Below are 16985 nucleotides of genomic sequence, written 5' to 3'. Positions count from 1 at the left end.
CTCAGGCCCACAACCACCTTAATTTTCATAAGCGTCATTGATCATGCACGGTCGTAGGAGCTTCCGGGAGGCCGGGTGTTCAGTTTTTTCTCCTAGTCCTCGGCTACTCTGTCCAGAAGATACGCCTTCATTTGGCCCGCGCTTCGTCGACAGACTCGCACTGGTCCAACACCACACTTCAAGTTTTAATATCTTTTCAATGACCATGCTCGATATGCTCTTGAGAACGTGAAATTTCCAAAGTGCCTCGTCCCTCCTGCTCCTCAACGCCAAAGCCACATTGTAGGGATACATGAAAGAAATATAGTACGAGGATGGGAAGTCCTGCGCGGGCTCTCAGAGCTCGTCGCAGATCAAATCGAATTCAGGGAACGCGGGATCCGGCCCGATGTTTATCGTTCCCGTTGGTGTTGCGCTCGCTGTCGTTTCCTCTGCAGAAGTGGCGGCGGCTGGAGCAGCTGTTGTCGTCGGCTCCGCCTCCTCGGCCGTGGTGCTGGGTGGCGGTACGCTTTCGACACTCGACTCACTGCTGGTGTCCGGAGCGGCAGCGGCGGTAGTTTCCGGTGCCTCGGACGTGGTGGTCTCAGGAGCGGCAGAAGTAGTTGTCTGAGGGGGCGGGGGCGGAGGAGGTGGCGGCGCCGAGGTGGTAGCTTCGACTTCAGGAGCCGAGGTGGAGGCTTCAACTTCGGTAGCAGAGGTGGATGTGGTTGAGGAAGACGAAGATGAAGAGGATGAAGACGACGATGAGGAAGAAGATGATGATGATGACGACGAAGAGGAAGAGGAAGATGATGATGTGGATACGGCAGTCTGCTGTGCCACGGCACCAAAGGTCGTTATCGATGCAGAACTCTGAGCCGATTGGCAATTCGCTGTAAGGAATTAGCGTCGAAACAGCAAGGTCGTCACAAGCGTAGGTGCTTACATTTTTGTGTATTGCAGTCGTCCACAGTAAAGTCACCTTTATTCCCTTGCGCATTCGCGGCCTACGTAGGATATGGGCTTAGTAATGTTTCTAGTTTTCCCGATCTTTGGGGATACGGTCGAACCGTTCTCCAAGAGTAGGATTGAAGGTACTAAACGGAAGAAAAAAAAAGTTGAGGGACTTGGCACTTACATCTGCACAGTCGTTAAACTGATTATCGCACGTCCGTTGCGCAGCTTCCTGGAAGGAGTTCTATGGCCCAATGTTAGCAAATCCACTCCCTCAAACTCCGCCCTCGTTCCTCTCCGCCTCCACGCTATTCATCTCCACCACCCAACTCTTGGCAACGGCCGCCAATCGGGAGCACCGTTGACCCGACCTCACATGCCAAACCCCAGAAAGACCCTCATCCGTTCGTGTCCGTTATTCTCACTCATCTAACAAGCCACCCAGAAAAAAAAAATCCCCACCACCCCACACCTCAGAAAGAACCAAAAAAAAAAAAGAGCAAAGAGCCAGTCACTCACAAAAGTATCCCCATCAACCATAAAAACCCTCTCTCCATCCCCTGAATCCACAATCGCCGCCGCGCTCTTCCCGCCAAGCGCCTCCCCAAACGTCTGCAAGTCATCCGACGACTGGCGCACCAGCATGAGATGACGCACGTCTCTGCCAACCGCCGCGGCGCCAGCGCCGCATAACGACGGTGCCATTAACGACAAAAGCAGCAGCAGCGGCGGCAGCAGCAGCAATGCCGCCGTCCTCCCCGCCGTCCTCCTCGCTGAGGCTGGGCGGCGGCCGGGACGCGGGCTCGGTGGTGGTGAAAGCGTCGTCGTCCGTGCGATTGGAGGTGGTGGTATCCGCATTTTCCTTTTTTTTTTTTTAACTTCTTTCCCCTTCCTTCTCTTTCTCTCAATTCCCTCCCCCGGTTTCGACAGGGCCTGCTTTCGATGTGCCGTTGGGGGGATTGGAATGTATGGAGTGACGGAGACGCCTTCTTTTTTTTTCTTTCTCTTGTTGCTTCCTTCTCGAATCTGTCTATCTGGGAGTTGGGGAAAGCATCGTTTGTTCGTCGTCGTCGTCGTCGTCGTCGTAGTCGTCGTCGTCGTCCTCCGCAGCGGGGCGTCCCTGGCTCGGGTTCGGTTGGCGGCCGGTAAGCTGAGGGTGAGACAGAAGATCGACAGGGCGCGCAAGCGCGGCGGTGGGTCTGGCCTGTTGGGTCGGTCGGTAACAAAAAAGCACAAGCAGCTGCGGGCTGCTGACTCGGATAAGCTGACGGCGAGCGGCGGCGAGGCCAGAAGCGTGCAAAGTGTTTGCACTGGGGGGAAAGTCGAGAAAAGAGAACAGAGCGCAAGATTGATGGGCAGGGCGGCCGTTCATGCCGGCCGGCAAAATGGGAATCGGCGAGAGAACAAGTCGGGCTCCAGGTGGAGAAGGCAACCGCCAATCAAGACGTGGTGTGGTGTCCACCGAGCGCGTCGCAGCCGCTGCGAATGGTAGCTCGTCACCAGCCTTTGAGACACCGCTGAAACCGCGTACGCGACCCTCCTTGTCACAACGCAATATCTCAGCTGCACAGCCCCAGCATGCCATGAGTCGCTTTCGTCACTGCCTTGTTGTCATGGTTTTGCTATGACGTTCGAGCATTAAGAATGGCGATCATAATCGCCGCTGTCTACGTACTGCTATTTGATAAGGGACTGTACAGTTCGTGCGGCTAAGCCCGCCGAATATCTTCCTGCTAAATCAAGCAAACCTCCTAGATGAGAGACGGGTGAAACAACCCGACAAGGAAAGAGGAAGGGGTATGCTGCCTTTCTAACGGATCCCATGATCCCATACTAAAATCATTCTTTTCAACAAATATCTCCTTGTTTGACGTGTAGCCGTCACATGCTACGTATGCACCTCGTGAATGGAACAATGAAAACAAGAATCCGCATCGCGTTGGATCGGATGTGGCTGTAAACGCGAGATTATATGAAAGAAGCAAGGACCACCGCTTCAAGGCGGCCCGTGAGAAAAAAAATCCAACTCCACTGCAATGCAAGACTAATTCAATCGTGATGCTCGTAAACGGCAGCCAGTTGGGACTCTTAGAAGTTTGCTGCGGCGTTGACGCGGCCACCAGGCGTGTGGTGCTGCTCGAGCGTGCGGTTGAACATGTCGTTGGGCGAGCTGCTGTTGCGCTTCTCCGTGTTGAGCGGCTGGTGAGCGTTGCTGCCAGCCAGCGTGTAGTCGTCCTCGTCGTCGACCTGGTTCTTCTTGCGGCCCCAGATGCGCCATGCAACAATGGCAAGAGCGCCGAGCACAATGGCGCCACCAACACCACCAACGACACCACCGATGATCTTCTTGGTGCTCGAGCTCATGCCAGAGCTGCCCGAGCTCGAGCTGTCGTTGTTCAGGACGGCAGCGCTGGTGACCGTGGAATAGCCGGTGGTTGACACGCGCGTGGTGCTGCCGGTGCTGGTGAGGGTTGCAGACTGGCCATTGGTGACGGTGACGATGGTGGTGGTGAATGCCTCGGTGGAGCTAGCGACCAGCGCAGACGTGTAGGTCGTCTTCGACGTAGTCTTCGCAGAAGAGGCCGAGCTGGTGGCCGAGGAGCCGCCTGCGGTGGCAGTGGTGCCAGCAGCAGCGGAAGAAGCACCGGTGGTGGTGACGACAGCCGTGTCGGTCTGAGTCGTGCCGGCAGCGGCGGACGAAGCGGGCACAGAGGCGGTCGTGGTAACGGCCGTGTTGGAGGGGGCAGCAGAGGTCTCGGCGGTAGTGGTGGTGGCGGCAGCAGCGGTGGTAGTCTCCTCGGAGGTTGCAGAAGGGGTGCTGGAGGATGACGTGGGCTCTGCGCTGGTGGTGGCTTGAGTCGAGGTCGCTGCAGTTGTGGCGTCGGGCGTGCCGGGTGCGGATGCAGAGCCGTCTTGTCTGCGGTGGAAGAAGCCTAGGGCATAGTCCTCGGCGTCGACGGGGAAGTTGGCGGCAGCAAAGGTGCACAGCAGGCACAGGGCCAGGAAGAGGGCCGAAAAGCCTCTCATGTTTGATGTGGAGGATGAGCGATGAGGATGTGCGGGCGGTGGTGGTAGTTGAGCAGATGAAAAGCTGCGGTGCCAAGCTGGGCCCTGAGTTGCAGCGATCGCAAGGTCCAAGCGTGGAAAGGAGAGAGGCCTGAATGCGGATTACGCGTCTGTCTCGTGGCAACGATGGGGCGAGCGGTGCGAAACGGCCGAAGCGGGTGCTGAGTGATGCGAAATGGTTGAGCGAGAGGCGTGGGGGTGAGCGAGAGAACAGTTGACGGCACAACGAAGGGACGGTAGGCAGTTATTGAATGAGGTGTGCGGGAGGAAAAGGCGTGGACACGAGACCGCGACCGCGAGGGTGGTAGGGCTAGGCCAGAAATAGCGCACGCCTCTGTCGCCCGTTGGCCAGAGCGGCGCCGGGTGAACCCCAAGGGAGCAGCGAGGCCACCTGCGCCGGCGTGTGACGCTGCAGGCGTTGCTCAGCGCGGATCTCAGGCTTCCAGGCCGACCGGCGGCCCTCCACCGCCCTGTTGGCGCCTCACTAGCGCCTGCCTCGGACGCCGGCTGCTGGCGCTGCCGCATGCAGGTGGCGTGCCCGGCTGCTGTCATCAGCAAATTCTGCCTGCCCGCCGCGCCTACAGCTGCCGTGCCTGAAGCTCCAGCAATGCGCGCCGACTGATTTCTCAGCACGCGACCTATTACACAACTACAATCCACCCTCGCCGACAGTATGGCCGCGACAATGCTCGACGCGTCGCTCACTACCCAAGAGGCCCTGAGCGGCGTCTTCGGCTCCATCTCGCTAGCCGCTTGGATCTTCCTTCTGGTATGTGCAATGCCGATACTTGCTCCTCGAATTCTTATGCGTTCCAGCGCCTAAAAAAAAACTATCGAGCTGACTGCCCATTCCCCAGGTTCCCCAACTGGTCGAGAACTACAAGCAGGGCTCGGCCGATGGAATCTCCATTGCCTTCCTCGCCGTCTGGTTCGTCGGTGACATCACCAACCTCATCGGCGCCGCCTGGGCTGGCCTGGTGCCCACCGTGGTAGCTCTCGCTGTATACTTCTGTTTCGCCGATCTCGTCCTGATCGCCCAATGCCTGTACTACAACATCCGAAACGCTCGCCGCGTGCGCAAGGTGTCCGAGGCTTCGTCGCGCGACAGCGTGGAGCAGCCGCTCCTGGGCCGCCGGGACAGCGACAACTTGGGCCTGCCCGGCTCGCGCCGTCGTTCCAGCGCCGCCTCCCGTCGCAGGGACAGCGCAGGCCACGTCGACGCATTGACGGGCATTGCCGAGGAAGAGGGCGGTGCCTCGGAGTGGAAGAAGAACACGCTGAGCATTCTGGGCGTGTGCCTGGCAGGTGCCGTCGGTTGGGCCGTCGCTTGGGCTACGGGGGTGTGGAGACCCACTCCCGTTGATGCCGGAGCTGGCAACGAGGAGATTGCTCCGGGCGCTCAGGTCCTGGGTTACGCCAGCGCCGTGTGTTACCTCGGTGCTCGCCTGCCGCAGATCTACAAGAACTGGCGGGAGCAGTCCTGCGAGGGTCTGTCCTTGTTATTTTTCCTGCTGTCCCTGCTGGGCAACCTGACGTATGGCATGGGGGTAAGTCACCACCGGCGCATGGACCACGAGCTCTTGCACTGACGTTTCCTAGATCCTGTTTCACTCTCTCGAAAAGGAGTATTTCTTGATCAACCTGCCGTGGCTGATTGGCTCGCTGGGAACAATGGTCGAAGACGTCACCATCTTTTTCCAGTTCCGCCTCTACGGCGACAAGTCCCAGCAGTCTGCAGCCGTATAATTTCGTGACTTATGGATAGACGGGCATCGATAACAGGAAAACGGCAATGGACAACGGAAAGATGAGGATACCCGCCTGGAGAATCCGGCACAAGGGTACGAACAATCTCTCGCGGTACTCGCTGTATTATACATCATGCATGGGATGTGGGGGTGCTCGGCGTTGGGGTTGATTCAAGGAGGGTTAAAAAAAAGTTATTGTTTGTCTTTTACAGGAGAACTAGATCAGCTGTAGAGAGTAGTCATTATACATTCTTTGAGCAAGCTAAAATTGTTGTCTGCGGTCAGGGACTGGATTTAGGAGCGGGTCATTACATCATGGGGGCTGTGCACTATACTTGTTTTGCTGTTGCATGGCAACGGCTGTACCCTGGCGTCAACGTGTTGATCCGGGCCCAGGGTGCTGGACCAATTTAGCTCACCCCGCCGTTTGTAGCAACTGAATTCCACTTTTATCACTCGTACCCTGCCCCCCTGTGCCAACTTGATAGGTTGTCTCTCTCGGAGCTTCTTCATTCCATGTAGGACTACATCTCGGTGTGGTGCCAAGTCATCACTATCGGAAAATCACCAATGACTCACCATGAGGGCAGACAATCCAAGTCGCTTGTAGCACAAGTGACTCCAGAGATACTTGTCCATCCGATATCGCTCCTTACTCCGTCTTTCACCGCCAGGACAGGCCATGTTGCGGATAAGCGGGTATTGGTCCGGTCTATGATCATTGGTAACCTTGGCCTGTCGTGAACCGGCACTCGGGTTTAGGTTCTGTGATGCGTGTCCAAGAAGAGCTGGGTCCGTAAAATAACACCACTTTCGTTTGTTTAGAGAGGGATGGAAAGCAGCAAAGAGAAAAGAAAGGCTAAAGAGGTGGCAGCCAATGACGATGCAACGTCGTCCAGGAGTAGATTATGTAATGGCACCAAGGGATAGACCACAGACCAAATAAACCTCAGCTTCCCGCAATGTGGGGAAGTCTCCGAGCCTCGGTTGCATGTCCGAGCAAGACGTCATTGGGGTTCATGGATCTGAACAGCAAAACGCTGAGGAGGAGAGTATATTTGGTCACTTTTGCGTCCTCCTGCGCGCACCGTACATACCAAACGTGACGGAAGTTTCTTCAAGACGTCGGCAACCGAATGGACCGAAGAGAAAGTGAAGCAGACTGAAGCAGACTGAGGCTCCCTCTGGATATTGTCGGCTCGGCTAGACTCGGGTTTAGACGTAATTCTCACCCTTCGGTGAGCGAGAGCACAATCATGTGGTGGCCCATCGGGGCTAGCGAAATGCCACGCACAAGCGGCCACATTTTGCTTGGGGTCTGTAGCAGTCGCAATTTTCTCATGGGGCAACTTTTGATCTGAATCTGCAGGCCGCCACCGCCGCGTCTTCAGCCATTGAGCCGCAACTGCACTCGGCCCTGCAGTCACAGGGGCAATGCGGCCGGCCATTTGCCGGCTCAAGCGCCCCAACTCGCGAGGAAGACCGGTGTCGCTGACCCGTTGTCGTTTGTTGGCGCGCCCTATGCTCGCCCTAGCCGCATTCCGCGCCTTAGATAAGAGTCACTCTTCCCCGGTTGCAAGTGGAGCTCTGTCACGCAGGTATAAAACACTCTCTCTGAACCTCGTCTCTTCTCATCTGCGGTCGATTATTTTTTTTTTATCCAGCCCACTGTCCAATTGGCCGTGTCTCGCAGCGCTCTGAGTTGTGATCGATCCCTTTCCGATCCCCAGTCTTCCCCCCCTGCTCCTACCGATACCGCAGACCTCATACCAGACGCCGACCATGTCTCCCTCGGCCGTCAACCCCACCACCGTCTCCGGCCTGACCGAGGCGGGCATTGAGCACCACATCGTCGAGCACCCGCCGTCCAGCGCCTCCAACGGACCCGAGCTGGCCAAACTCGATGCCTCCAAGCTCACCACCACCTTCACCACGGCGCCGCGCCCCGTCCCGGAGCCCAACTCGCCCGAGGTGCTGGCGCAAAAGGTGTGCACCGACCACATGATCACCGTGTCGTGGACGGCGGACTACGGCTGGCACACGCCGGAGCTCAAGCCGTACGGGCCGCTCTCGCTGATGCCGACGGCATCCTGCCTGCACTACGCCACCGAGTGCTTCGAGGGCATGAAGCTGTACCGCGGCTTCGACGGCAAGCTGCGCCTCTTCCGGCCCGACCGCAACGCCGCGCGACTCCTCACGTCGGCCAACCGCATCTCGCTCCCTCCCTTCGACCCGGCGGAGCTGGAGACGCTCGTCGCCAAGCTCTGCGCGGTCGACGGGCCCAAGTGGCTGCCGGCGGGCTCGCGGGCGGGGCAGTTCCTCTACATCCGGCCGACCTTCATCGCCGACGACGAGGCGCTCGGGGTCAACGTGCCCAAGCGCGCGCTGCTGTACGTCATCATCTGCAACTTCCCCAACCTCGACAAGCCGACGGGGTCGCTCGCCACGCCGGGGCTCAAGCTGCTGGCCTCGCGCGACGACATGGTGCGCGCCTGGCCGGGCGGCTTCGGCTACGCCAAGCTCGGCGCCAACTACGGGCCCAGCCTCATCGCGCAGGGCGAGGCGCGCGCCCGCGGCTTCGACCAGATCCTCTGGCTGCTCGGGCCCGACTCGCTCGTCACCGAGGCCGGCGCGTCCAACTTCTTCGTCGTCTGGCGCGCTGGGGGCAGCGACAACAACAAGCTCCAGCTCGTCACGGCGCCGCTCGACGACCGCATCATCCTCGACGGCGTGACGCGGCGCTCGGTGCTGGAGCTCGCGCGCACGCGGCTGGCGGGCAGCGGCGGGTGGGCGGGCGCCGACGCCGCCGAGGAGACGCTCGAGGGGCTGGAGATTGTGGAGCGCAAGTTCACCATGGCCGAGGTGGAGGAGGCGGCGGCCGAGGGGAGGCTCGTCGAGGCGTTTGCGGCCGGCACCGCCTTCTTCATCGCGCCCGTGGGCTTGATTCACTTCCGCGGCAAGGACATCGAGGTGCCGCTCGCGGCGGGCGAGACGGGCAAGTACGCGCACGTCATCAAGACTTGGTTGCGCAACATCATGTACGGCAAGGAGAGCCACGAGTGGGCTCGCGTCGTGCCCGACGAGGGCGTCGAGGCTTGATGTTGGAGCTGGGAGGAGGTGGAAGGAGATTAATGATTGTTCTTTTGCAGGTCTGGGAAGCCGGCGTTAAAAAGTGGTCGTTGTAGACTAGAAGGCCTGGTCAGCAGCAGCATGTGCTATGGATTTCTGGATTTCTGGACATTATTCTGACCTGGAATCTCATCACGTCGTGAGCCACACGGCAGGTGAATGAGCCGAAGTGGTTAGAGGGATTGGCCCTGCAGCTGCAAGGTGATGCCTTTTAGCGCCATGCAAGAAATCAATGCAGCCAATTCCAGAAGCGCATGGCCGGGCGCGCTCTCCGGCCTCGGCCATTCGATGGTTGGCTGGGGGGAGCTCTGCAGATGCAGCTTGTGTCACTCGCCGGGACAGCACCCACGGTACACTTGGACGCAGCATCCGGACCGTTCGAGCAACACGGCCAGCGCGGTGCGTTTCAGTCTGATCATCCCAGCAGTGAGGGGCTCGGCCAGAAATAGCATCGACTGGAGATGTGCCCTGCGCGGGTCCCTCCGCCGGGACATCCGCATCGGGCAACTGCGCTGCTGCGGGACGGAACAGCACACGGCTGCTCTCCTGCGTGCCCCTGCTGGCGATGCATGTCAGCGACCGCGCAACCGTGGTTCGCGGGCCAAGTGTGCGCGTCGTGCCGCCCCACGGTTGAGTTGGGAAAAACAATGTGCAGCGGTGACTCCATTTCTCACCGTCCAGCCGTGGTTGCCGCTACGCCTCATCCCCCACATGGCGCCGTCCCTTCCTTCGCTACCAAGCCGTTTTTATACCCCGTCACCGCCTGTCCCAACCGCTAACCCGCCGCCCGAGCCTGCTGACCTGCCATATTCCTCTGACCACGCCTGTCCCTGCCGCGGCACGTGGGATGCGCCACACACGTTTGCCCTTGCCCGTCGCGCTGCACACCCACCCGGGAAACTGACGTCCGCCGTACCGCTCTTTCCCTCCATCACACTTCCCCAACACGGCCGACAGGAGCATTATCCACGGCGGGAATTGCCCACGACACCATAGCCTCGGTCCGCTGGATACACGCACATCGACCATCCGCCGGGCGCCGCGCCGGCCCCCCCGAGATATTGAATCCAAAAGCCTATTGTCCACCGCTCTAACCATTCGCAGTAATCGACCGGTACCTGAGCGCCGCCGGTACCAGACCTCAAAGCCCAAGAAACGCACGTATCATGCCGCCACACGCGGCGCATCGCGCGCGTGGCAACCCACACCCACCACCCCCAACCCCCGGCCCCTCCGCCTTGATCCCCTCCCCTCCCACAAGGCCCCCCGATTGGAAATTCCCCTTCCCTTTAGGCTGCCCGCTTCCCGCATCCGTGGTTAGCATGCCGGGAGGTCAACCAGAAGACTGATTGCGACGTTCGAACTTGACACTCAGGCCTTGTCTCTTTCCCTTTGTTGCCCCCGACGACCGACGCTTGCGGCCGACAGGTAGGTAGCCTGCTCTTCCCACGAAAGGAGGGTGGTGCGCTCCGTGACTTGCTCCCGGACTATTGGTTCGAAGGAAGTCGACGGTCTACATGTATACACCGCACTGGCCTCGGGCCTGGTGGGATGCATGGCTGCTGCTGGTTTTCCCCCTTCCTTTCGTTGTCTCTTTTTTCTTTCCCCTCTTCCATTGACCCGTCAGTGTGGTATCGTCCCCGGGTGCGTGGGTGGTGGGTCTTTGACGCAAAGGTTATTAATAGCACTGGTCTCATAGGCGAGTTACTTCCCTACATGCATGCAAAAAGCCCATGGTCTAGAGCGACAACGACGACGACAACCGTATTTCCGCTCATGATGCGCTGTCCTCACCCTAGCCCCTCGAGGTGAAACTGCCTTTCATTCATCTTGTCTGGCATCCACCCGGTGGGGCTGAAACTTGAGATCGATGCCTTTGACGGGCTGTGTTTCACTTGTTTAGGCTTCACGGCGCCGCCGCCGGCTGGCCGGCTGGCTGGGGTTCCATGTGCCTGAACACATGCATTCATGCATGCGAATAGCGTTCGTCGGTGCTTTTTGCCGGGTGTGGCGCGCTTCTTACGCTGAGTTGTTTTCCTTTTTCCCTTCTGGACTTGACGCCGCAACGACTGCGTGAAGGTTGACTGATAAATAAACATCTACATCTGGACGATAGCTTCAACTACATGGCACGATCTTTTTTCCATTATTCCGTAAGATAATAATAATTAAGAAACCAAGGCAAATTTGCGCTATGTTGTAGGGCCCTGCCATCTTCCGCGCTGGCTATCAGATGCAACACCCTCTGTACATTCAGTCGATGCCATTTAGGACAAGGAATACACAGGACAACAGGTGCCAATGGCCACGCAGCGGATATCTTCTGTATTATCTGGGCTGACTTACACCTGCCGATATTGCCATGAAAGCACCTTCTGGGTGAATACTGCAGGCAATGATCATGTGTACTCATGACGGAGGACTCCTGCTCTGCTGACCCCTCATCGCTCGATCAAAACCTCGCACCCCGTGCCAGTGTGTCCCTCATTACATGGCGCCGGACTTTATTTCCAGAGCAAGTACCGGCCGGCCCTCTATAAAAGTGTTCTGCCTGCTTTCTCTATACGAGGTCCCCGATACACCATTGTAGAGGCATCGTTGGCTCAAGATACAACACCGTCGTTCACCCTCCCGATGTTGCAGTTGGCAGACGAAGCTATCATGCTCTCAGACTGAGGTCTAACCGGACATGCACTTCGTCATCTCTCGACGATGATGATGATGATGATGATGCTGAGCATCTTTTCCAGTCGTTGTCGCTGCTCATCATTAATCACCTGGCAACACATACAATCGCAACCACCACACGAATTCAAATCCCCTCGGTCGCTCGAGAAAAAAACAAAAAGCAAAGAAGAAAAGTGGCCGCAACCTTTGAATGTTGAATTACACACTCATCATCTAACCATTCGGTCCCGATGCCCCAATCAATTCCCTTTCCAAAAAGTTCACCATCGGTCCCCCACATCTCGTTATTATACCAGCCACAAGCACCTCCACGTGCCTCGAACACACTCCCCCCCCGACGCATCATCATCCAGCAGCACCACCGAGCATTCCTTCCAGCAACGTGACCTGCCCTCCTGCCCTCCCTTCCCTCAAACCAACTTCTCTCTCTACATAAAAACCTTAGGCTTCCCGTAACCGCTACTAGCTTCCCGCAGCACGACGTCACGTCGTGATCCATCGCCATATCTTTGCTGCCCGCCCGCTGGGTGTACGCTTTACTGTACTTGGCTCTTCTCTGCGAGGTAGAGTCCAAGTTTACTGGCTGCCGCGCGCCGCCCCCGCAGGCCGGACATGACAGCTGTATGTATGTACATCAGGAAGGAAGGACTGGTCGCCGCTGGATGGTCGGAGCTGGGGGGCGTTGAGAGGGAGGGAGGGAAAGGGAAGGGGTGGGTGGTGAGCCCCGTCGGCATGTCGAGTCGGTGTGCTGTATCGTCGTTGTTGAGAGGTGGGTGGTGTGGTGCTTCAAAGTAGCAGTAGCAGCAGCATCATCATTATCAACAACATCATCAACATCATCATCATCAGCACCATCATACACCCTATCATCAACATCATCATCATCAACATCATCAACACCATCATCAACACCATGCATGGAGCCTTATGGAAGCATATGTACATACAACGCACGCCAGCTGCCCACCAAGTGAAGCGGACAGAGAGAGAGAAGAACAAGAAAAAAAAAGATGAATTGTGTGCCTGAAAAAAAAAACACAAGAACCACGCTCAATATCGGTCGTAAATCTCCAGTCCCCGATTCCCCTCCACCTCAACTCACCTCACCTGATCACCCCACCAACGACAACCCCTCAAACGCCTTCACGACCGGGGCCTCCTTCTTCCTCCCCTCCGCCATCACCGCATCCCAATAAACCCCATCCGCCCCCGTCATCTGCACCTCGCCCTCCACTTTATCCTTCCCCTCCTCCTCCTGACGGTCCCCCAGCCCCCAAACCTCCCCCACACACCCCCCACACGCCCCCACCACCTCCCCCATCGCGCCCTCCACTGCCCCCGCCCGCTCCCTCATCCCCCTCCTCATCAGCCCCTCGACCAGCCTCCCCACCTCGCCGTTGATCTGATTGACGCGCTCGATCAGCCGGCCGATGGAATTGACCAGGTACTCCTCCTCGTAGACGCTGCCCTTCTTGCCGCGCGCGCGCTTGCGCTCCTCCCGCCGGCGGTTCTTGCTCGTCTTGCGCGTCGTCGCCGTGTTGAGCGTCGAGCCGCTGCGGTTGGTGTAGCGCGTCATGAACGTGCCGGCCGACGTCGTCGCGTCCGTCGGCGCGAGGGAGACGTCGTCCGGGATCAAGTCCGCAGCGCCTGCGGTGCCGGCACCACCGCCGTCGAAGAAGGCGAGCGGGTCTTCCTTCTTCTTGACCCGCAGCTCGCGCAGCCGCGGCACCTGCGCCGCCAGCTGGCCCTTGCAGTCGGCCAGCAGCTCCGTCATGCTGGCCGAGCCCTCGACGAGGCCCGGGTCGACGACCTGGTCCACGAGGTCGGGCCGGCCGCGCATGCCGACGACGCGCAGCGCCTCGGCGAAGTGGTAGCCCTTGCACAGCGTGCGCGCCGCGCCCTCGAGGTCGGAGAGGTAGTCGAGCTGGATGGTGGCGGACGCGGCGAATTCCTTCGTCTCGGCGAGGCCGGACGCGAGGCTTTCGGCGAGGGAGCGGAGCTCGTCGGCGGGGAGGGGGACAGAGGTGGCGCAGGAGAGGGATTCGCGCCACATGTTGGCGGCGCGGTAGGCGGTGGTGGCGGAGGCGAAGTCGGAGAGGTATTCGAATGCTGCGGTGAGTGGTTAGCGGGGCTGGGGGGGTCTTGCTGAAGTGGTGCTTTGGGGGGGAGGGGAGTAGTGATTTGGTAGGTGACTTACCGATGCCCGCCTCTTTGTACCTGTTCCGGCTGTCGAGATACGCCGCATAGAGCCTCATGATATCGTTCAGCCGGTCAGGCTGGTACTTGTGCAGCGCGATGGCGTCGCTGTACAGCTCGTGCTTCTCCGCGTACGCCTTAAGCTCGTCGAACGCATCCAGCTCGTGCAGGTGCGCGATCGCCTTCGTCCGCCTGCCGAGGTTGTCGTCGATGGTGAATCGGCGGCGGAGCAACTCCATCTCCTGAAGGCTCTGCAGGTACGGCAGATATTCCCTCGGGTCTTTTTGCGACTGCTGAGCAATGAGCAGCGCGACGTCGAGGTTGTACATGCCCAGCGCGTGGTCATATAGCTGGTTGACGTCCGCGAGGAAGCAAATGTGCTCGGCTGCCCTCTCGGCCAGGCTGGTGTCCTGCTCCCTGAGCTTCGCGACGACGCCAAGTCCGCCCTCAAGGTCGGGGGGAGTCTTGCAGACGTTTGCCGTGACGATGTTCTGAAGATTCGTCTCCGTGCGCTTCTGGAGAACCGCGAGGAAAGCGTCACAAATCCTGTTGACCTTGGTGGAGACGTCGAAGCTTGATTCATTGCTTGAAGCACCACTTGTCACGGCACCGCCGTTTGGCCTCTTCACGGTCTCCTTGTACATGGTCTGCGTCACGTCTTCATTCCTTTTGTTGAAGTCAGTCACCATGGGGAGATCGGATGGTAGAGAGAGTACTGTACCGTAATTGGGAGAGGAATAAATCGACGTGCGTGAACTTCTTGAGCTGGTCGAGGAGGAGCTGAGTGTTGGCCATGAATTGGTCCGGCATGTGGTCATGGAGAATGTTCATGTCAACTCGTTGGTTACGACAAGCCATGAAAGCTCTCTTGTACTTCTTCTCGGCAATGCTCTTGCGGATTCCTGCGACGACCAAGGCTCGGGGGAAGATGGTCTCGAGATTCCCTCTGGGCATCTGTAGGACAACCGAGTAAGACGTGGGCATCACTGAGACCAGACGAGCACCTCGCTCAACGCTGCGGCAACGCTCGTCCTTTTCCGGCTCGTCAGGAGGGACCTCGAGTTCTGCAACTGGTTAGCAAAAGTACCCAATCCCTTTCCGCACATATCCTACAGACCTTCAACAGAGGCGAGATGCACGAATTTGAGAAGATGTTGTGTTGTGGTGAAGACAAGATGTGCCGGAGTCACTCTAAAAGACGTGCAGTTTTTCACCAGCAGTCTTCCGTTGGCATACAGTGATCCGTTTGCTGTCAGGCCGAACGCAATATCCTGTCCAGGTTCAGTTCAGAAGGGCGTTTCCATGGGGCGGATCGAGAAACATACCTCGTCGTCGTGTGACACCACCTCAACCCACGCCGGCCTGGTCGGGAATTTAGAGACAGGGGAAGGCCCATCCAGAACCTCTGAGTCAATGCAAGACACCGAGCCACCCTCATCCATGGTAAGGAGCTTGCTGTAATCAACAGAAGCCACGACGGTATGCAATCGTGGAGAGTCCATTGGAATCATGGTGAAGCCCTCCTGGTCCAGGGTCTTGTAGAAGACAACGCTTTCGCCAATATCGTCGTTGTCAAGAAGGACGAAAATCTCGGAATCGCCCCGGAACGCAACTTGACGAGGCCTGGCTGTGGGATCTTCGATGGTATAGCGAGTCTCAAGGACCGGGTCTTGTGCTTCTTTACTTGATATGCTGTATTTGTACACGCAGACTTCATTTTCGTGCAAGGCAGCAATGAGTGTGCTCGCGGAGTTGATCGCCACGTCAATGGCGTTGCTCTCAAGCAGCACTTCATGCAGAGCCATTGGAGGGGGAACGTTTGCGAGCCGCAGAGGCGTCACCCTCAGCGTTCCTAGTCATTGTCAAAATATACTTTGCGAGCTTGGCATTCCTAGACTTACTGCCATCGATGACCGCAACTGTGCCGAAATCGTCGGGCTGCACCGCGGAAGAAGCTGCCACAGAGAAGACATATTCAAGAGTTTCCGAAACATCTGCCAAACCGTCAGTCGTCCTGTACAAGAGCAGCCAGAGCGTTGGTTTTACACGGCGTAGAAAGTGCCAGCCTCAGTGCCTTTTCAGGGTTCCACCGAGGCTGCACAGCAGAAGTCGAGTTCAAGTCCTCACTGAGCCGGATCTCCTGCTTGAGGTAGTAGTGATAGTTGCCCATGGTCCAGATCTGGACTCTGTCTTTGAAGCATACAGTGAGAGCAGTGGAGTCGGTGTTCCAAGCAAGCGAGATGTTGCTGCCCCAGCTGTTCATCTCGTCGGGCGTCAGCCTGAGGCTGAACTCACCGTGGCGCAGTCCGTTACGCTCGAAGAACACGACATCGATGCGGTCATCGCGGCGCTGCACTCCGGCGATGATGTTACCTGCCGGCCTCCAGCTAAGGGCGCCCTCGAGATAGTCGACCGGCTCGCTCACGCTGTCAAGCGCTCCTTCTCTCGAATACACGCGGACCATGCGCCTCTCGTCCGACTCGACAGAGTTCACGGCAAGATAGGCGCCGTCTCCTCTCCAAGTGAGGGTGACGCTCTGGTCATCGAGGGGGCTCAGCAGACCCTGGTCGACCTTCTCGGGCATAGTAGGGTCGCGGAGAGCCTTGGCCCGCTTGCCCTTGAACTGGGTCTCGGCCTTGCCCCATCCGACAGACACGTGGTTCGAGGCGCGGATGTCGTCCGGGGTGAAGGAGATGTTGGAGACATTCTCAAAGTCGCGGGTCATGTACAGCAGGGTGTTGGCGCGGGTGGTGATGGCCAGCAGCTCTTCGTCGGGCGACCAAGCGGCGGCGGTGATGCCAGCATCGACGGAGCCGACGATTTCAATCATGTCCTCGCCGTGCAGCGGCTCCTCGCGGACAATGACGATGTCGCCGCCGGCGAGCACCAGGCATGCCGTCAGCGTGTCGGGGAAATACTGCAGACTCACGACGCAGTCGCAGGCCAGCTCGGGCAGCGGGCACGGGGCGTCCCAGGAGGCGATCAGGGAGAAGGCATCCGGGGCGGTGCTGGCGTCGTCTTGCAGGCGCTTGAGCTCGATGACGGCACTTGACTCAGACGGGCCAAAGGTGCAGATTAGCGAGTCCGCGGACGTGTCCCATGCGGTTGCAGTGAGCGGCAGGGCGTCGGCGGGGACTCTGCGGACGGCGTTCCGCACACACCTCAGGTTGCGCATGGCGAGGTCCGCGCGGTGGGTTAGTGACGGGGTGTGGTGGTTTTCTATGG

General features: G+C 58.5%; 5 protein-coding genes across 5 annotated transcripts; 2 read left to right on the top strand and 3 right to left on the bottom strand.

Annotated features, from left to right (window-relative positions):
• Positions 1 to 336: 336 nt before the first annotated feature.
• Positions 337 to 1578, bottom strand: BKCO1_2900026 (neurofilament medium polypeptide protein; the record flags this gene model as incomplete). The annotated part of the gene is made up of 4 exons (XM_020273783.1): positions 337 to 872; positions 926 to 986; positions 1118 to 1177; positions 1453 to 1578. The coding sequence occupies 4 exons, from the start codon at positions 1576 to 1578 to the stop codon at positions 337 to 339; spliced, it is 783 nt and encodes a 260-aa protein (XP_020129788.1).
• Positions 1579 to 3021: 1443 nt separating this feature from the next.
• On the bottom strand, positions 3022 to 3960 carry BKCO1_2900025 (uncharacterized protein; the record flags this gene model as incomplete). Its single annotated transcript, XM_020273782.1, has 1 exon — positions 3022 to 3960. The coding sequence occupies one exon, from the start codon at positions 3958 to 3960 to the stop codon at positions 3022 to 3024; it is 939 nt and encodes a 312-aa protein (XP_020129787.1).
• Positions 3961 to 4672: 712 nt separating this feature from the next.
• On the top strand, positions 4673 to 5745 carry BKCO1_2900024 (vacuolar membrane pq loop repeat protein; the record flags this gene model as incomplete). The annotated part of the gene is made up of 3 exons (XM_020273781.1): positions 4673 to 4768; positions 4857 to 5546; positions 5599 to 5745. The coding sequence occupies 3 exons, from the start codon at positions 4673 to 4675 to the stop codon at positions 5743 to 5745; spliced, it is 933 nt and encodes a 310-aa protein (XP_020129786.1).
• A 1784-nt stretch (positions 5746 to 7529) lies between these two features.
• BKCO1_2900023 (branched-chain-amino-acid aminotransferase) lies at positions 7530 to 8846 on the top strand (the record flags this gene model as incomplete). The annotated part of the gene is made up of 1 exon (XM_020273780.1): positions 7530 to 8846. One exon carries the CDS (start codon positions 7530 to 7532, stop codon positions 8844 to 8846), a length of 1317 nt encoding a protein of 438 aa, XP_020129793.1.
• Positions 8847 to 12675: 3829 nt separating this feature from the next.
• Positions 12676 to 16935, bottom strand: BKCO1_2900022 (elongator complex protein 1; the record flags this gene model as incomplete). The annotated part of the gene is made up of 7 exons (XM_020273779.1): positions 12676 to 13673; positions 13762 to 14426; positions 14482 to 14824; positions 14878 to 15031; positions 15086 to 15612; positions 15662 to 15754; positions 15807 to 16935. The coding sequence occupies 7 exons, from the start codon at positions 16933 to 16935 to the stop codon at positions 12676 to 12678; spliced, it is 3909 nt and encodes a 1302-aa protein (XP_020129792.1).
• Positions 16936 to 16985: the final 50 nt, after the last annotated feature.

This window comes from Diplodia corticola (genome assembly GCF_001883845.1).
Source record: "Diplodia corticola strain CBS 112549 chromosome Unknown scaffold29, whole genome shotgun sequence".
Classification (NCBI taxonomy): Eukaryota; Fungi; Ascomycota; class Dothideomycetes; order Botryosphaeriales; family Botryosphaeriaceae; genus Diplodia; species Diplodia corticola.
Note: the sequence above shows the minus strand (reverse complement) of the source record. Positions and strands in the feature narration are given on the sequence as shown.